The sequence below is a fragment of the Schistocerca nitens genome, chromosome 2 (assembly GCF_023898315.1).
Source record: "Schistocerca nitens isolate TAMUIC-IGC-003100 chromosome 2, iqSchNite1.1, whole genome shotgun sequence".
Lineage (NCBI taxonomy): Eukaryota > Metazoa > Arthropoda > Insecta > Orthoptera > Acrididae > Schistocerca > Schistocerca nitens.
The window spans coordinates 886,461,814-886,483,464 of record NC_064615.1 but is presented as its reverse complement, the minus strand read 5'-3'; the positions used below and the strand labels follow the sequence as shown (position 1 = coordinate 886,483,464).

Below are 21,651 nucleotides of genomic sequence, written 5' to 3'. Positions count from 1 at the left end.
CAGTGCTCCACAATGGGATGCTGATAATGCATGGAGACACTCAGTCATGACTACCACCATGTCAGTGAGATTCATGGGACGATACAGGCAAATTTAAGAGGGTTTCCTGGGACAGAGGCAGTGAGTTTATGCATCACAGATGGACAGTATGACCCCCACTGATACCTATGAGAATGAGGCCCCACCTCTGTCTCCTGCTTTCATGCCATATTATGCTGGAACTACTGCACATGTCAAAATACAGTGTTTGATCATTCATTTAGAGTGTGACACTTTCATGTATTTCTTTCAGTGAGACTGAAAAGAGGGAGGGAGAGAGAGAGAGAGAGAGAGAGAGAGAGAGAGAGAGAGAGATACAGGGTGCACATTAATAAAACCAGCAAACTGCAGGGTCGGATTCTTGAGTGGAAATGGAGGGAGAAAGGTCCTGTGTACCAGTGTCTGGAAATGCATTGTTGCCACAGAAGATGGCACTGACAAATGGCAGTCCTCCTGACTATGTGCCATGTGTTGCTTATGTGTTGTAGGGTGTATGATTGATGCAGCATATTGTAAGCACCAGAATGGTCTGATATTCATTTTGGGAACAAGATGGAAACGATTGAGAGGCAGTATGGCTATACTGAAACAAGTACCCTCACAAACACAAACCACATCAAACAACATTTCAAGCCCATTTTGACATTTGTGTGATCATGGGCCCTTTCAGATAGACGAACCTGCAGGGAGCTAGCAGACTGTACATATGCCTGACTGGCTAAAATATGCAGATGTTAAGCCTCTATTCAAGAAAGGGGATAAAGAGATACCATCAAACTACAGACCAATTTCACTTTTGCCAGCATTCGCAAAAATTTTAGAAAAAATAATGTACAGGCAGCTGCTCAACCATCTGACCACAAATAACATATTATCAAGAACACAGTTTGGATTTCTGAAGGGTTCTGATATCGAGAAGGCTATTTACACCTACAGTGAAAATTACTTAATTCATTAAATAACAAATTACAAGCAGCAGATATTTTCTGTGATTTGTCAAAGGCATGTGATTGTGTGAACCAGTGATTTGTCAAAGGCATTTGATTTTGTGAACCACAACATCCTTTTAAATAAATTAGAATTCTATGGTGTTATGGGCAGTGCTGCAAAACGGTTCAAGTCATACCTTGCTAACAGGAAACAAGCGCACCAGTGCAAGGGACTAGTGAATTAAGTCATCAGTCATCATCAGAATGGGAAGAAATTACTTGTGGTGTCCCACAAGGATCCATCTTAGGGCCATTGCTTTTTCTTGTGTACATTAATGATCTCTCATCGGTTACACTGCCAGAAGCAGAGTTCGTTTTGTTTGCAGATGACACAAGTATTGCAATAAATAATATATCGAGTGTAGTTCTAGAAAGATCTGCTAATGATATTTTCATGGATAGTAATAAATGGTTTAAAGCCAACTCACTGACATTAAACTTCGAAAAGACTCACTATATGCAATTCAGAACCTGTAAGAGGTTTCCACCCAGCATATGCATAAAGTACGAAGAAGAGCAGATAGAAGAGGTTCACAGTCTTAAATTCCTGAGATTACAACTTGATAATAAATTCAGTTGGGAGGAGCACACCATAGAACTGCAGAAACGCCTTAACAAATCTGTATTTGCAATTTGAGTGTTAGCAGACGTAGGTGACATAAAAATGAAAAAGCTTGCATACTTTCCCTACTTTCATTCCATAATGTCATATGGTATAATATTTTGGGGTAACTCTTCAAGTCAAACAAAAGTTTTCAGAGTCCAAAAGCGTGTAATATGTATTATTTGTGGAGTAAATTCATGGACATCCTGTAGAAACCTCTTCAAAGAACTGGGTATACTAACTACTGCCTCTCAGTATATTTACTCCTTAATGAAATTTGTCCTAAATAATATATCTCTTTTTCCAACAAACAGCTCAGTTCATACATACAATACCAGGAACAAAAATGATCTGCACAAGGACTTAAAAGCACTTACTTTAGTTCAAAAAGGGGTCCACTACTCAGGAACACTCATCTTTAATAATTTGCCAGCAAACATAAAAAATTTAGTTACAAATAAAGATCAGTTTAAAAGGAGCCTGAAAGACTTACTAGTGGCCAACTCCTTCTACTCCATTGACGAATTTTTTAATAGAAACAAATGATGTATTGTATATGTTCATACTATTAGTATGACATGTTCCACATCCACAAGGATTTCCTCAGCAAGGATCTATGGAACAAAAAACTAATCTAATCTAATCTGATGCCAGATTTGGAGGACTGAGTTCTACAGGATATTGAGACATACTGTAGTACACGCTCCAGGGAAGAGGCCTGCTGACATGGTGTAAGCCAAAGTACAATTATGTGTATCCTGCATGACAACCCATACTATCTTCACCTGAAATCCTATGGAGGCCACTTTGAACATCTGTTGTGATGTGGATGCGATGCAGCTCTGTACCATGTTCTGGGACAATTTGTTGTCATTGCATGCACACCGTCCATTTCTGACACATGTTTGGACCTTTTTCCCTCCAACTACAGACAGGATTCTATCCCTGCAGTTTTTCAGTATTATTAATGTTCAACCTGTATATTGTTCTTTTAATGAATCAGATTTCTATCAACATTTTGATCATGTTCTGAACTTTTGGGTCAGTCCAGAGAGGATATTCATGTTGTTATAGTGTTTCATTCACTGATTTGTCCACAGTTGTGCTATGAACATTAGTTAAAGAAATTCTTTGTGAGAAGGAGTACCCTTAAGACAAACTTCTGGTATGTATTTCTATAACATTGTCTCCGTTCTTGTTTTATTGATGCCTTAAGTTGTATTCTATGATTAGGGATCAATTTTTATTAGCTTTATTTGTTTTTCTCTTTCTTCATTCTTTTTTCATTTTTGATCATGTGCATTACTCTTATTTATTAATGTACTTGTTTATTAATATTGTGAAAAGGAAATTTGCCACTCACCATATAATGGCGATGCTGAGTTGCAGATAGACACAACAAAAAGACTGTCACAATTAGATGGCAAACACACACATACACACTCACTCAGACGCAACTCACACACACATGACTGCAGTCTCAGGCAACTGAGGCTACACTGTGATCAACAGCACCAGTGCATGATGGGAGTAGCGACTAAGTGGCGGTAAGGAGGAGGCTGGGGTGGGGAGGTGGAGGTATAGTATGGTAGGCATTGCAGACAGTGACAAGCTGTTGGGGAGTGCAGAGGGAAGAGGTGGAAAGAGGGTAGGGCAGCTATATGCAGTCAGCAGGTTAGACAGAGGAAGTGGTGAGGTGGAGAGGGAGGGGGGGGGGTGTAGAAAAGAAGAGAAGTAAAAAGACTAGGTGCAATGGAAGAATGAGGGCTGTGTAGTGCTGGAATGGGAACAGAGAAGGGGCTGAATGGGAGAGGACAATGACTAACAAAAGTTGAGGCCAGAAGGATTACGGGAACATAGGGTATATTGCAGGGAAAGTTCCCACCTGTACAGTTCAGAAAGCCTGGTGTTGTTGGGAAGTACCCATATGGCACAGGCTGTGAAGGATCATTAAAGTGATGGATGTCTTATTTGGCAGCGTGCTCAGCAACGGGGTGTCCACTTGCTTCTTGGCCACAGTTTGTCGGTGGCCATTAACATGGACAGACAGCTTGTTGGTTGTCATGCACACTCAGAATGCAGCACAGTTGTTGCAGCTTAGCTTGTAGATCACACGACTGGTTTCACAGGTAGCCCTGCCTTTGATGGGATAGGCGATGTTTGTGACCAGACTGGAGTAGGTGGTGGTAGGATGTGTAGGACAGGTCTTGCATCTAGGGGTATGAGCCATACGGTAAGGGGTTGGGAGCAGGGGTGTATAGGGATGGACAAGTATATTGTGTAGGTTCGGTGGATGGTGGAATACTACTGTGGGAGGGGTGGGAAGGATAGTGGGCAGGACATTTCTCATTTCAGGGCATGATGAGAGATAATTGAAACCCTGGTGGAAAATGTAATTCAGTTGCTTAGCCCTGGGTGGTACTGAGTTACAATGCTCCTCTGTGGCGAGATGATGGGACTTTGTAAGGTGGTGGAGACTGGAAGATAAGGCATGGGAGATTTGTTTTTGTACAAGGTTGGGAGGTTAATTACAGTTTGTGAAGGCTTCAGTGAGACCCTCAGTACATTTTGAGATGGACCGCTCATCACTGCAGATGTGGTGCCCATGGGTAACTAGGCTGTATGGAAGGGACTTCTTGGTATGGAAGGGTGGCTGTTGTCAAAGTGGAAATATTGTTTGTGGTTAGCAGGTTTGATATGGACAGAGGTACTCATTTAGCCCTCTTTGAGGTGGAGGTCAACACCTAGGAAGGTGGCCTTTTGGGTTGAGTAGGACCAAGAGAAGCAAATGGAGGAGAAGTTGAGGTTCTGAAGGAATGTGAGTAGGGCATCCTCACCCTTGATCCAAATCACAAAGATGTCATCAATGAATGTGAACCAGGTGAGAGGTTTAGGATTCTGTGTGTTTAGGAAGGATTACTCTAGATGGTCCATGAATAGGTTGGCATAGGATGGTGCCATGTGGGTGCCCATAGCCATACCATGGATTTGTTTGTAGGTAATGCCTTCAAAGGAGAAATATTTTTGGGTGAGGATATAGTTGGTCATGGTGACTAGGAAGGAGGTAGTTAGTACGGAATCTGTCGGGTGTTGGGAAAGGTAGTGTTCAAAAGCAGTAAGGCCATGGGCATTTGGGATGTTAGTGTAAAGGGAGATGACGTCAATAGTGATGAGTAGGGCACCATGTGGTAAAGGGACTGTGGAGAGTTGGTGGAGGAAATGGTTGGTATCTGTTATATAGGAGGGTAGGTCCCAGGTAATAGAGATTCTCTCACTGGGGCCACAGTAACCAGCCACAATGGGGTGTCCTGGGTGATTGGGTTTATGAATTTTAGGAAGCATGTAGAAGGTGGGACTGCAGGGAGTGGTAGGGATGAGTAGAGAGATGGACTCCAGGGAGAGATTCTGGGAAGGGCCTAAGGATTAGAGGAGTGACTGGAGATCCTGTTGGATTTCTGGAATGCGGTCAAGGTGGCAAGGTTGTAGGTGGATGTATCTGACAGCTGATGGAGCCTTCTGCCAGATAATCCTTGCAGTTCAAAACAACAATTGTGGAGTCTTTATCCACGTTAGGATTATAAGATCAGGATGTGTTTTAAGATGGTGAATTGCAGTTCTTTCTGCAAATGTAAGGTTAGTTTGCATGTTGAGGGATTTGAGGAATGATGGTGAGGCAAGGTTCAAGGTTAAGAAATTCTGGAAAGTTAACAGGGGGTGATTTGGGGGCAGTGGGGGTGGATCGCAGTTGGATGGAGGAGTGAACTGAGTTAGGCAGGGTTCAACATTGGTATTCGGTTGAGTCTGATTGGTTGGGGTGGTGGCGAAAAAGTATTTCCATTGTAGGGACTGGGAGAAAGAGGGAAGGTCTTTAACAAGTCCTGCATGACTGAATTTGCGAGTGGGGCAGAAAGTGAGGCCTTTGGAAAGGACTGACATTTCTGTGAGGGTAAGGATTCTGGAAGAAAGGCTCATGACTGTGTTTTGGGTCTGTTTAGGTTCTGGATTCTGTGTGGTGATGGGAGGGAGTTTTGGAGCATGGGGTAAATGTAGTAACTCTGTGAGACAGGGTTTGTCAGCTATGAGGGGGTATGGAGGAGGTTTGGAGGTTGCTGTAGAGGGGATGGCCATTGGTACTCCAAGGTGGGAGAAGATAGTGAGCATGGTGGAGAGCTATTTGAGGTGGCACTGTCATGTTGCTCTAGTTCCTGGAGGACAACAGTTTCGATGTGTGTTATGGGTTCCAGGAATTTGGGATTGCATAGCAGGAGAACTTCCCAGTTGGAGAGAAGGTACTGTAAGGAGGTTTGGGCCTGGTTGACATGGTTTTGCAGGACTGTGTTGGTGAGGACTAAGGATTGGCAGAACCTGAACAGTTGTAGGTCATTGTAGAAGCAGGGATGACAGCCGGAGAAGGGAAATTTCATGGTAAGGCCATTTGGGGGAATTCCATGACTCAAGCAAAAATGCAGGTACAGTATGTGGGACTGGGTTCCGGTGAGGGATAAGGAAACTTTTTTGTTTTGACAGAGATGGGAGGAGCAGGGATCCATGGTGTGGAAAAAATGTGAAAAATTACATGAACAGCATAGAATTACATCCGAAAAAATTTGCAAAAAACACCCATTTACGTGTGAAAAATCATGAGAAGGATGAAACTGAGGCAAAAGGGGGAAACAAGATGAAATCTGTTGGAGTCGATGATAGCGAAAGGTGAAAACTCAGTAAAATTGGTGAGAAGTCACAATGAGATCAAAGAAAAGATATAAATAATATACAAATGTATATTATGTGGGCAGTAGAATGAATAAGTATGAAGAAGAGGGATGGTAGATGTGACTGGATGAGGTGGAATTAGGGGGTGCGAACTAGAATAGAACGGAGAAAGAGAGAGGGGGTGGGGAGGGGTTTGTAAGATGAGATAAAGCTTGTGTGGCACTGGAAAGGTGCAGCAAATAATATGTAAAAATTTGAGATAGTGATGCAGGGAGAGTGATAAATTAGACAGCATGGATAAATGATATCAGTGGGGCTGATGTGGGACATAAGATGCTGCACCAACAATCGATGTGGCCTCGTAGCCGTCTGTTGTGCGTGAACACAGTATGGCCACGGACACCCACATGGCACCATTCTATGCCAACCTATTCAGGGGCCATCAAGAGGAATCCTTTCTAAACACCCAGAATCCTAAACCCCTCACCTGGTTCAGATTCATTGATGACATCTTTGTGATTTGGATTGAGGGTGAAGACACCCTATCCACATTCCTCCTGAACCACAACAACTTCTCCTCCATTTGCTTCACTTGGTCCTACACAAGCCAACAAGCCGCCTTCCTAGATGTTGACCTCCACCTCAAAGATGGGTAAATCAGTACCTCCGTCCATATCAAACCTACTAACCACCAACAATAACTCCACTTTGACAGCTGCCACCTATTCCATGCCAAGAAGTCCCTTCCATTACAGGCTAGCCACCCATGGTCACCACATCTGCAGTGACAAGTGATCCCTCTTGAAATGTACTGAGGGTCTCACTGAAGCCTTCACAAACTGTAATTATCCTCCCAACCTTGTACAAAAACAAATCTCCCATGCCTTATCTTTCCAGTCTCCCACTACTTCACAAAGTCATATTATCTGGCCACAGAGGAGCATTCCCCTTGTAACTCAGTACCACCCAGGACTGGAGCAACTGAATTACATTCTCTACCAGGTTTTCAGCTACCTCTGGTCATGCCCTGAAATGAGAAATCTCCTGCCCACTATCCTTCCCACCCTTCCACAGTGGTGTTCCACCATCCACCGAACCTACATAATACACCTGTCCATCCCTACACAGTGCCTGCTCCCAACCCCTTACCTCAAGGCTCATACCCCTAGATGCAAGACCTGTCGTATACATCCTACCACCACCACCTACTCCAGTCTGGTCACAAACATCAACTGTCCCATCAAAGGCAGTGCTACCTGTGAAACCAGTCATGTGATGTACAAACTAATCTGCAATCATTGTGCTGCATTCTATGTTGGCATGACAACAATCAAGCTCTCAGTCCGCATGAAGGGCCACCAATAAACTGTGGCCAAGAAACAAGTGGACACCCTGTTGCTGAGCATGCTTCCAAACATGACATACTTCATTTTAGTGATGCTTCACAACATCTGCCATATGGCTCCTTCCCACCAACACTGGCTTTTCTGAATTGTGCAGGTGGGAACCTTCCCTGCAATATATCCTATGTTTCCATAACCCTCCTGGCCTCAACCTCCGTTAACCGTTGTCCTCTCCCATTCAGCCCCTTCTCTGTTCCCATTCCAGCACTACACATCCCTCAATACTCCATTGCACCCAGTCTTTTTACGTCTCTTCTTTTCTGCTATCCCCCCACCCACCTCACTGCTTCCTCTGTCTAACCTCCCAACTGCACATAGATGCCCTACCCTCTTTCCACCTCATCCCTCTGAAGGGCCACCTTGGATCACTTCTGTTTAGCTGGGTGATTTGTTGGTCAGTAAGCATGTGTGGGCACTCTGCTGCTGGGATTTGGTGAGCGAACTTCATCAGTTAAGCATGAGATAGTAACAATGAATCGTGATGAGATGTGTAAGTCTTCAGCCTAACTGAAGTATTTAATCATTTTCTTTTGCAGTTTTATTTTCAGAATCACGTTTCATGATTTATTTAGAGTAGGAATGGTAGGATTTTCATGATTTTTTGAGGTACTTGCTTTGTTCCACTGTAACTTTGATATGTGGAAGTGTGACCTACCTTGAGATGCTTCGTTTATGTTTGAAAACGAATGAAGGAAGTAAAATGCCAAAATTCCCACATATAAACCACACAACTGGATTCATTTGAACAACCAATACATAAATTTCAAACCTAATAAAGAAACTAAAAGTCAAATAGTCATCTGGCTTAAGTGGTGTTACATCACATCTCATAAAGGAATGTAGGGAATGCCACATCCTGTTACTAGTACATGTAAGTGTGAGTGCACCAAATGTAGTGTCACCATGTACTTAAATCAACCGCCAACTGTATCAGCACAGGCCAGCCACTAGAGGCCACCTGTAGGAAGTGTGCACATGGCATGGTCTCTGCCACACTGTCTATGGTGACTCACACCTATACACACACGGAGCAGGGCCGACTCACTCTCACTATGTTATTTTAGCTAGTACTACTAACGTCAGTTTTACTCTGAATTGCTTATGTTGCACCATCTATATGATTCTTTTGTCTTTTTGTGTGTGAAGTCATGAGAGGCTTATTTCCGTTAGTGTTCAGAGGTTTATCAATAAAAGCATATACTTTGTCAGCTTCCATCAACAGACAGGGTACCATTCCACCGGTCTATCCACCCACTTTTTCTCAATATGATGATTCAACTGAGAATTGGGAAGCTTATGAAAAAGACTCTGATAGCAATTTTTTGGCTTTCAGCATGTCAGACTTGAATTTGAGCAAAGCCTTATTCCTCTCATGGATTCCACCCAAGGTGTGTCAATTATTGTGTCAACTTGATACTTTACAAGAAATGGCAATTTTTACTTTTGGTCACATGTGCAATTTATTTTCAAAGTACCATAACAAATGAATGCCTGTCATAACAGCATGAGTTGAATTCTACTGATGCCACAAGAAACCAAACCAGTCATACAGGGCCTGAGCAACTGAACTTCACGGGCTTAGCTGTAAGTGTCAATTCATTACTTATGTCCTTAATGACTCATATAAAGAAGTGCACCAGAAGGCTTTACTCTGTGAAAAAACCCCATTGGTAGAAGTTTTGCAAATAGCATAATCTTTTGAAATTTCTCCAGCAGCGAGTGGCCAGATTGGAGTGTGGGGCAATGTGGCAGTAGTGTCACAAGATGTGCCCACTAGGATGGTGGTGGTGGTGGTTAGTGTTTAACGTCCCGTCGACAACGAGGTCTTTAGAGACGGAGCGCAAGCTCGGGTGAGGGAAGGATGGGGAAGGAAATCGGCCGTGCCCTTTCAAAGGAACCATCCCGGCATTTGCCTGTAGCGATTTAGGGAAATCACGGAAAACCTAAATCAGGATGGCCGGAGACGGGATTGAACCGTCGTCCTCCCGAATGCGAGAATTACCCACTAGGATGACAGATAGCTTGCACAGGGAAGTAGCAGTAGTGGCGGTAAACATGTGGGCCCAGCACTGAGCCGACCAAGGCCGGCCCAAGCAGCTGTGAGTGCCACAGCACCAGTGTCAGTGTTCTCTGTTTCCACCTTGTCATTCCAGTTTTGTTCAGCACAAACATTTAGCATGCCCTAAGTGCAAACATTTAGCATGCCCTAAGTGCTGGGCTACTTGTAATGCTTGCTAGAAGAAAGACCATATTGCATCCATGTATTTTTTGCAGAAGGACATGGACGTAAACTTTGTGACTCCAATGATTGTGATTCTCCCAAGTTGTTTATTGAGTTAAGTGTTTTTTGCCAGGTGCTCCAGCTACAGGTGCTGCAGTGACTTTATGCATTCTCAAACCTACATCAGTTTAGGATTGCCACCATTGACACCAGTCACGTGCAAGTTTGTCAGTTATAACAAACAGAATGTTGCACTGTGGGGACAATTTACAGTATCTGCCTCTTACAGGTCAGTGGTTCGTTCCATTACATATTTGAGGCTGTTGATGCCAATATTGAGAACTTGTTCAGGATGGACGTATTTCAAGCGTTTGGATTTTCTGTCACCAATGCAGTTCACCTTGTGCCCATTCAGGTACCATATTCTCAATTGGAAACACTGTGTGAGGAGTTTTTGGACTTGGTTTTTTGGATGGTATAGGGCATGCTAGGAATTTTTCTGCTCATATTTCCTTGAAATTCACAGCATGGCTTCATTTTTGTTGCGTACGTCCTACTCTTGTAACCTTGTTAGATCAAGTGAAAACTTAATTGGACAGAATTTAATCTGCAGGGGTGGTGCAACCTGTTATGACTGTGAATGGTCATCTCCACTGGTTGTAGTTTGGAGGCCATCAGGGAAACTTTGCCTCTGTGGCGACTTCAGTATTACTGTCAATCACGGATATGTATCCTCTCGCCGAGTCTTTAGCAAGTTCTGGTTGAATATTCATTTTGGTCTCTAACAATACTTGCACCTTCCTTTTGGTGTGGCTAAAGCCCCTGCTATTTTCCAAAGATTTTTAGAGCAACTGACTATGCCCGTCCTGGGTTGCATTAATTATCTGGATAATATTTTTGGCATGGGCTCCTCTACAGCCAATCACTTGAAAACTTTGGGCACTTTGTTTTTTGTCTTACAGTCTGCAGACTTACAGTTTAACTTTGCAAAACCTCAGTTTTTTTAACCTTCTATGGTTTACTTGGAGTTTGAGGTCTTGCGGAATGGGGTTCAGCCTCTACCAGACCACAGCTCTGCTGTTACATCTCTCCCTTGCCCATGAAGAGGTTTCAGGCCTTCGTAAGGAAGATAGCTTACTACTGTAAATTCCTGCTGTGGGTGGCCACATTGGTCCACCTGTTACATGCCATATTGTGCAAGAATGTACCTTTTTGGTGGAGCCCAGATTGTGAACATGCTTTTCAAGTGCTAAAATCCATACTACTCTTGCTCCCTTTTTTAGCTAAGTAGTTTTGATGACTGGCACCACACAATATGGTCTTGGGGTGGTCCTTATGCACTGATATGCCAAAGGCTCTGAATAATCTGTTGCTTTCACTTTAAATCTCTCACTCCAGCCCAATGGTGTTACTCTCAGGTGGAAAAAGAGGCTCTTACCAGGCAGCACACTGCCTCCATTGCTGGGCACTGTTCTTGTCTTGCTACAAGTATGAAATCCATTTTTGATATACATCTAAACATGCCAGTGTGGGACCTTGTCCCGCCTTCCTGTGGGTCGTGATCTTGACTTTATTCCTGAAGAATTGCTTTGCTTCCATCAAGTTACTGAAATCCAGGCCAAAGTGAAAGGTTTCCCATTTGCGATATGCACATAGTAGCTGTCATTGCCGCGAACCTGGTTCTCTACCAGGTGTATCGGTTTGTTCAACAAGGCTGGTCAGATAAACCCCAGATCAGGCTTTGGACCCCATGCAAATTATTTTTCCTTATGGTATCACCTCTCTGTTTTTGACAGTGTTTTTCTGTCGTCTGTAAAAGACCTGTCTCCCAGAGCAGCCTCTCCACCAGGGTCATTTCAGAATTTCACACACTAAACTGTTAGCTAGGAGACTTGTTTTTTGGCCAGAGATTGATGATGAAATAGTCCATTTTGTTGCAGTTTGTGAGCAGTGTGTCTGATGACAGGCAGCTCCCAGAGCACTTTTGACCCCCTGGTCCACTCCACGCCAGCCATGGGAATGCATTCATGTGCACTCTGTAGCTCCATTCTTGAATTTCTACTGGCTCTTGGTTGCGGATGCACTTTCCTGGTTTCCTCACATTCTAAAGTGTGCATTGACACTGGTTGAGCTCACAGTTTCTACTGGCGACTCGCATCCATGTACACACGGAGCACTGCTGACTCACTCTCACTATGTTCTTTTAGTTTGTACTGTTCACATCAGTTGTTCTGTGTATCACTTATGTTGCACCTTCTGTATGATTCTTTCATCTTGTTATGCCTGGAGTCTTGAGAGGCTTATTTCCTTATTGTTCAGAGGTTTATGAATAAAGCCACATTTGTGTTATTTGTTTCGGTTTTTTGTATTAATTGGTCAGTGCAGGGAAAATATAGTGAAACCATTAACACGTGCTGAATGCTGCAGTAGAGGAAGATACATTTCCAGATTCATTAAAAGCAAGTAAAGTAAAGCCAGTATTTAAGAAAGGAAACAGAGGTGAATTACAGAACTATAGGCCAATATCATTCATCTCAATTTTGCTCAAATATGTGAAATGATAATACAGAAAAGAACTGTAAGTGTATTAACAAATTTAAAATAATAAATTTATTGCAACATGGTTTCAGAGAAGGAAAATCACTTTACAGGCAACAGAACTCTTGCAGGATCTTTAAGGACCCATCCAAAGTATTTGACTACATAAATCATTCCAGGATAATGGAAGAACTCTATCAGTGTGGAATTTCAAGGACATGTTATGACATAGTCAAATTGTACATTATGAATTGGAAACAGTACACAGAAATCAGACATACTAGTGGGGGAAACACAATTAATTACAGACCTTAATAAAAAAAAACTGTCAGAAATGGTGTACCACAAGGCAGTATTCTCGGGCCAGTACTCTTTATTCTCCGTGTAGGTGATTTCTCAGAATACATAAAAAAGAAACTTACAAAATACGTAGTACAAGGCACCCTTTTTATAAATCAATCTAAAACACTTTATCTCATGCTCCAAACCAAAGTGAAATGTAGAATATAAATATTAAATTAAATGGTGAGGTGGTTAGAAAAGTAAGTAGCACAAAATTTTTGGGAACTATAATAGATAAGCATGTGACATGGGGGGGGGGGGGGGCGCACGTAGAGATGCTGTGATAAAAGATAAAGACAGATTTTCCTCATGCACAAAAGAGCAAAAACTGTGCATGATAAAGTACTCAGGACAATATACTGTGGATCTGGTTACCACATCTGTCCTAATAATTTCACATATGGTGAAGTGCACAATATTGTTACTTAAAAAGAATATTTAAAATTCAGAAAAGAGCAGTAAAATTTATAGTCATAATACCACCCAGACAAATTTGTAGATAAGCTTTTGCACTCCATAAAATTATGGCAGTGTATTCACTGTACATATATCAGAATATTATGGCAGTGAGAATAAGACAAACACCTCCTAAATAAAGATGAACATGACCATTTGATACAAGGAAAGAAAAATAATTACACAAGACAGCAAAATCTAAAACTGACAATGAGTGCATTAAGCATTCAATAGATTTTTTTTAACTAGTTACCAAAGCAATTGAGGAAGTAAAGGAATTAAATTTATTTAAAAATTGTTTAAAAATGTGTCTTCAGAGAAATGTATATACAGTATGAGTGAATATTAAATATCAAATTGAATATTAGCTGTTACATTGTAACAGAAGATATGTAATAATATCATATATGCCTATAAAATGTAATCTTGTTTTTCCCTACATTTTATGCATGTATAAAATTTTATAATGCACCCAATACTCTCAGCTGAAAATCACCAACTAGAGTCTACAGGCAAAGAAAAAAATAAATAAATAAATGTTTCTTTCTCTAGCATGAATTTGTATGTAACTGTGTCCTTGCATGTATGTATTATTTTTCTTGCAATAGCTCAATATTTATTCAAGTTTTCCCTATATACTTTATCTGTGTGCTTTATCCTATTGGTCTGATGTGTTTGTAATTCGTTCATTGAGCCTCCAGCTCCATCTTTCCTGGTTTCCATTCATAATCTTTCATAGCAATGAATAGTCTGTGCTTAAACTGCTTGTCCGAGTGAAATTAATCTTGAATTTTCTGTGTTTCTGAAACTTGCTTTGTTCAGAGGTGAACCACGTGTCATTGTGAACAAGTTGAGTGCTCAGCTTTTCCTATTTATTACTTCACCTGCACCAATGAATTTCTCTCAATCTTTATCGAACATATGTTGGTTACTTAGTCAATTTTCAACTCTTTATGATAATTAGCATGCTTGCTGTTGTTGTTGTTGTTGTTGTTGTTGTTGTGGTCTTCAGTCCTGAGACTGGTTTGATGCAGCTCTCCACATCACGTTAGTCGGTACAGATTTCTTTGCCATAAATGGGTGTGTACAATGATGGTCTAATTTCTTTGTATCTTTAATTTTTTCTATGTGAATCCATTTGTGAGTGCTAACCCATCCTTTCCCTTTTCATGTGTGATTCGACCAATAGAAGCCTTTTTGCCATCTATCAGGTTTCAATTAAATGTTATTTTATGAGTAAATCAGGCACTAGCAAATGTTAATGTTAGGATGTCATTTCTGTATTTTGATGCCAGTTTTCATGGAAACATATGTTTCAATCTAAAATTTTACATCTTGTCTCACCATGTAGTTTTACCAGTTTTCTTGCCTGCCATCCCAAGCACTACTAAAGTGCAAGTCATGATTCAGCAGATGTCTTACGTTTTTTGCTGAAGATTTAAGTGATCTATTTTAAATGTTGCTGAAGGAAGCAATAGTTTCACTGACAATAATGCACATCTTAAAGACATAAGTAAACTAAGACTATACTTCCCCCAAAAGACGTAGTAATGTGCTGTCAGATGTGGGTTGTTATAATGAGGCCTAGCTTCTTATTTACTTTTCAATGAGATAGTTGGGTAGCTCCACTGATAATTTCTTTCAGTCATTTAATTTATGCCAGCTGATACTAAATTCATATAACATAGTCTGCTGTAAATTGGCTTCACCATTCTGCAAATAGTAATATTTCATTTAGATTTGTCACAGCCAGCCACAGACATCACACTCCACCACACACCAACTATAAACTAACCACTTTTAAGAGTTGACATGTAAAGTTACACAAATGTTTTTTTTCAAAGAATTAGATCTAACAGTAGCTGAGTAGTATAAGAGGAGAAATAGTGGCATTTTCCAAATATGTAAAAACACATGTTTGCCTCAAATATACATAAACACATGTAAAGTACATTAGATGTAAATTTTATAATTCTCCATGTGGGTAGATTATCACAAGCCATAATGTGTGGTTAGTATACTTTACAGAAGCAACAGGGGCTGCTTCTGACTATTAATGTGTAACTTGACTTGTCCCACATCCCTAAAGATTCCCATTCATTATGTGATCTATGGAGCACAGTGTGTGAGTGACTGTTAGACGGAGTAGTGACTTGTTTGATAACAGTTGACCTCTGTATTTTGTTTTTGATCTTGTCTTTCTCAATCTTCTGATTTATGGTTCTCATTAATTTTATTTCTAAAGGTTTTCTTAATGGATTCAAAGATTTGGTCCATAACTATAATAAATACTAGTGATGACAAGGAACTTCCTTGTTGAATTCCTTTCTCTATTTTAGAGCACCTAGATCTTTCATCTGATATGTGAACAAGGCTTTAACACTGTTAGTGTAATATTTTATGGCATTAAAGTCCATAAATTTCATCAAAATAGTGGATCCTCAGTGAAATGAAATGACTCGAAATATTTATTACCCTGTGGATCTGTATATCTATGGTAAAATGATTCTCTGGATGATGCTAACAACTGCAAATGCCGCGATTCGGCTAACTCATCTGTTTACATTGAAACTACATTTTGACATTTACAGTAAATACACTCCTGGAAATTGAAATAAGAACACCGTGAATTCATTGTCCCAGGAAGGGGAAACTTTATTGACACATTCCTGGGGTCAGATACATCACATGATCACACTGACAGAACCACAGGCACATAGACACGGGCAACAGAGCATGCACAATGTCGGCACTAGTACAGTGTATATCCACCTTTCGCAGCAATGCAGGCTGCTATTCTCCCATGGAGACGATCGTAGAGATGCTGGATGTAGTCCTGTGGAACGGCTTGCCATGCCATTTCCACCTGGCGCCTCAGTTGGACCAGCGTTCGTGCTGGACGTGCAGACCGCGTGAGACGACGCTTCATCCAGTCCCAAACATGCTCAATGGGGGACAGATCCGGAGATCATGCTGGCCAGGGTAGTTGACTTACACCTTCTAGAGCACGTTGGGTGGCACGGGATACATGCGGACGTGCATTGTCCTGTTGGAACAGCAAGTTCCCTTGCCGGTCTAGGAATGGTAGAACGATGGGTTCGATGACGGTTTGGATGTACCGTGCACTATTCAGTGTCCCCTCGACGATCACCAGTAGTGTACGGCCAGTGTACGAGATCGCTCCCCACACCATGATGCCGGGTGTTGGCCCTGTGTGCCTCGGTCGTATGCAGTCCTGATTGTGGCGCTCACCTGCACGGCGCCAAACACGCATACGACCATCATTGGCACCAAGGCAGAAGCGACTCTCATCCCTGAGGACGACACGTCTCCATCCGTGCCTCCATTCACGCCTGTCGCGACACCACTGGAGGCGGGCTGCACGATGTTGGGGCGTGAGCGGAAGACGGCCTAACGGTGTGCGGGACCGTAGCCCAGCTTCATGGAGACGGTTGCGAATGGTCCTCGCCGATACCCCAGGAGCAACAGTGTCCCTAATTTGCTGGGAAGTGGCGGTGCGGTCCCCCACGGCACTGCGTAGGATCCTACGGTCTTGGCGTGCATCCGTGCGTCGCTGTGGTCCGGTCCCAGGTCGACGGGCACGTGCACCTTCCGCCGACCACTGGCGACAACATCGATGTACTGTGGAGACCTCACGCCCCACGTGTTGAGCAATTCGGCGGTACGTCCACCCGGCCTCCCGCATGCCCACTATACGCCCTCGCTCAAAGTCCGTCAACTGCACATACGGTTCACGCCCACACTGTCGCGGCATGCTACCAGTGTTAAAGACTGCGATGGAGCTCCGTATGCCACGGCAAACTGGCTGACACTGACGGCGGCGGTGCACAAATGCTGCGCAGCTAGCGCCATTCGACGGCCAACACCGCGGTTCCTGGTGTGTCCGCTGTGCCGTGCGTGTGATCATTGCTTGTACAGCCCTCTCGCAGTGTCCGGAGCAAGTATGGTGGGTCTGACACACCGGTGTCAATGTGTTCTTTTTTCCATTTCCAGGAGTGTATATGCGACTTAGCACCGCTTGTATATACTCTACCACTATATCCTGCACTACTTCAACATTATTTCCTTCCTTGCCAATTCCTTCTTTGCCTTGTTTATTAGGACAATTTCATGAAATACTAACTTGCAATTAATATCATTCTGTTTGCCACAAACTTACTAACAATAATTTGTAGGATAAATTGTATATGTTTCTGATGGTTTGTCCATGGATGTGTGATTTTCACAAGAGATAATATATCTGCAATATTTCTAAAATGTGTGTATACTTACAATATTGCCCTCAATGAGGCCACTGCAGACCTCCTCAGTCTGTATGTTGAGTGTGATGCAAGCATCCAAGACTAAAGCTTGTAATTCATCTTTAGATTTCCCATTCTTGTAATATGCCAGTAGTGCATTCAAAACTACATCGCAGAGGACACAAGTGGTCAACTGGTCCTGTAAAACAGAGTATAGCAAGAATAACAAGCAGTGTTTTATTTATTACAGCAATTACTGAGCTTGCCTCTACTATTACACTTCTATCCGTGGAAAACAACAACATACATTAATTTTTTGAAATTTATTACTGGATATCTTCTGCAACTCAAATATTTTAAAGTGTATGTGAGAGCTCATACTGTAAATGCACTTTTCTGTTTTTTTTTTTTTTTTTTTTTTTTTTTTTTAAATAAATATTGAGTAAATTTATGTCCACTGTATTTATGTTTTGTGGTAATTCATAATGTTGCAAGTGCTCTCAGCCAAGACATATGATTTCAGCTCACACCATATTGAAAACTGTGCCACTATTTAGTATTTGTGGCATCCTGTATGAATGGTAACTCACAGTACCATTATGGTATGCCCTGAACTGTTGTCACCTTAGATGCATGTGTGATTGTGGCTTAACTGCATAACAAAACCCCAAATGAAATGAACAAATATTTCACAGGCCTATTTAATAAATGCAATTCTGATTAATAATAGTTTGAATAGTAACAAGAAACATAATTTAATTAACTGCACTTTCTTTTATAATTTTGCGTAATTTTGTTTGGCGGTTTGCTATTTTTGAATTTAAATTGCTGTGTAGATCTCTGCTGTTATGGCACAAGTTTGTATATGTAAAAGCAAACTATCTTTTATATTCTATTGCTTGACTATCTATTTGGTGTGCTTCTAAGCACTGAATATTGCACTTGTAGGATATAATCGAGCATTAATCATGATATAGATTCAGTGTTGATGCAGATGGATAATATTAAAAGTAGACATCAGTGGTGAAATGTTAGCAGCTTCTAGGATTGAGAATGTAGTCTGTTAGTAAAAGTAAGAAATATGAATTGCCACCAAAACTAGATATGCCCAGGCAAGAGAGAGGTTGGCCAAACCCATACTCATTTTCCGTGGTCATGCAGTTGGTGGAAAATGGTAAGCAACTGAAGATAGATCTTCCGGCAAAATTTGAGAAAAGTAACAAGCAAAGAAAGGCAGACTGTAGTTGCTTAGAGGAAAATAATAAGCAATTAAGTGAAGATCTTACACCAGAATGTGGTGGAAACAGAAGGAAAACATAACAGAAAGCTTTACCACAAAACCTGACCAAAACAAGGAATTGGTGGCAGCAACTGACTGGCATCTGAGCAGAGAATGTAAACAAAGAACAGATGTGATCAGTGCCCAGCTAGGGGAGCAAATTGAAAGGTGGACACAACAGTGTAAAGAGATCAAAACTGACATTAGTGACATAGAAGAAGTGTTGTTGTTGTGATCTTCAGTCCTGAGACTGGTTTGATGCAGATCTCCATGCTACCCTATCCTGTGTAAGCTTCTTCATCTCCCAGTACTTACTGCAACTTGCATCCTTCTGAATCTGCTTAGTGTATTCATCTCTTGGTTGCCCTCTATGATTTTTACCCTCCACGCTGCCCTCCAACGCTAAATTTGTGATCCCTTGATGCCTCAGAACATGTCCTACCAACCGGTCCCTTCTTCTAGTCAAGTTGTGACACAAACTCCTCTTCTCCCCAATTCTGTTCAATACCTCCTCATTAGTTATGTGATCTACCCATCTAATCTTCAGTATTCTTCTGTAGCCCCACATTTCGAAAGCTTCTATTCTCTTCTTGTCTAAACTATTTATCGTCCATGTTTCACTTCCATACATGGCTACACTCCATACAAATACTTTCAGAAACGACTTCCTGACACTTACATCTATACTAGATGTTAACAAATTTCTCTTCTTCAGAAACGCTTTCCTTGCGATTGCCAGTCTACATTTTATATCTTCTCTACTTCGACCATCATCAGTTATTTTGCTCCCCAAATAGAAAAACTCATTTACTATTTTAAGTGTCTCATTTCCTAATCTATTTCCCTCAGCATCACCCAATTTAATTTGACTACATTCCATTATCCTCATTTTGCTTTTGTTGATGTTCATCTTATATCCTCCTTTCAAGACAATGTCCATTCCATTCAACTGCTCTTCCAAGTCCTTTGCTGTCTCTGACAGAATTACAATGTTATCAGCGAACCTTAAAGTTTTTATTTCTTCTCCATGGATTTTAATACCTACTCTGAATTTTTCTTTTGTTTCCTTTACTGCTTGTTCAATATACAGATGGGAGAGGCTACAACCCTGTCTCACTCCCGTCCCAACCACAGCTTCCCTTTCATGCCCCTCAACTCTTATAACTGCCATCTGGTTTCTGTACAAATTGTAAATACCCTTTCACTCCCTGTATTTTATCCCTGCCACATTTAGAATTTGAAAGAGAGTATTCCAGTCAACATCGTCAAAAGCTTTCTCTAAGTCTACAAATGCTAGAAATATAGGTTTGCCTTTCCTTAATCTTTCTTCTAAGATAAGTTGTAAGGTCAGTATTGCCTCACGTGTTCCAATATTTCTACAGAATCCAATCTGATCTTCTCTGAGGTTGGCTTCTACCAGTTTTTCCATTCATCTGGAAAGAATTCGTGCTAGTATTTTGCAGCTGTGACTTATTAAACTGATAGTTCGGTAATTTTCACATCTGTCAACACCTGGTTTCTTTGGGATTGGAATTATTATATTCTTCTTGAAGTCTGAGGGTATTTCGCCTGTCTCATACATCTTGCTCACCAGATGGTAGAGTTTTGTCAGGACTGGCTCTCCCAAGGCCATCAGTAGTTCTAATGTAATGTTCGCTACTCCTGGGGCCTTTTTTCGACTCAGGTCTTTCAGTGCTCTGTCAAACTCTTCACACAGTATCGTATCTCCTGTTTCATCTTCATCTACATCCTCTTCCATTTCCATAATATTGTCCTCAAGTACATCATCCATGTATAGACCCTCTATATACTCCTTCCACCTTTCCACTTTCCCATCTTTGCTTAGAACTGGGTTTCCATCTGAGCTCTTGACATTCATGCAAGTGGTTCTCTTCTGTTTCAGAAAAGAACTGTTTTTATCAGATAAACCTGTTTTATGCTTTCAACAATATCATAAAAGGATAGCTTGCTACTCACCACATAGAGGAGGCTTTGAGTTGCAGACAGCTACAACCAAAAGACTATAAAACATTTAAGCTTTTGGCCAAAATGCCTTTTTCACATTCAGACAAGCACAACTCACGTGTACATTGCCATTTTCTCTGGCCTGTGAAGAGACTGCAGGGTGCAACTTGGTCTGACATGAGCAGCAATCTGAGGTTGTTGGTGGGGTTGAGATGGGAAGGGATGGCAGGGAAGGGGTGGGGGAAGGTGATGTGCTGCCTGTGAGAGCATGGAGGGACGTGGTGGGGACTGAATAGTGCTGCTAGCAGCTGTGGCTGCTGTGTAAGAGCACATGAGTAAGTGAACACCCATAATTTTGACACCTTGTGGATTTACTGGTTATTTTTCTGTGAATGCTGTTAAATGTAATATAGATGCAGTAATCTGAAATACACTGCACTTAAATTTACTGTGCTGTTCCACATTGCTACACCTCTAGACTCCATGAAACGGGGTATCATGGTCCCGAACACACTGTCAGTTGTGCATGTTTTAAGGAACTTCTGCTCATGCATGGCTGGCATGATGTAATTGCCTTATGGGTCAAAAATATGCAGATCAGATAAGCAATGTGCACGAGTTGTGGCGTGCACAGCTAGGTGTTACCACTCAACTACAAGTCTACACAGTGCCGATACATGGTAGCACACTCCATTCATTTGGCAGCTGGGGTAAATCCCATTAGATGGTAGCACACTCATCAGATATGCCAATTCACTTGACATATAGTAAAATTAAATTGGACGTCAGAATATGTTATAGTTATACTGACAGAAAAATCTATTTTGTGGGCTTCTGAAT

General features: G+C 41.6%; 1 protein-coding gene across 2 annotated transcripts in view; it reads right to left on the bottom strand.

Moving 5' to 3' along the window:
• The window catches only part of LOC126237191 (sphingomyelin phosphodiesterase-like), a 373,735-nt gene that overhangs the window by 80,904 nt on the left and 271,180 nt on the right, over positions 1-21,651 (bottom strand). For both annotated transcript variants that reach the window (XM_049947067.1, XM_049947070.1), the window contains exon 3: positions 17,599-17,766. In XM_049947067.1, coding sequence (XP_049803024.1) covers positions 17,599-17,766 — 168 coding nt within the window. The remainder of the gene's footprint in view (positions 1-17,598; positions 17,767-21,651) is intronic.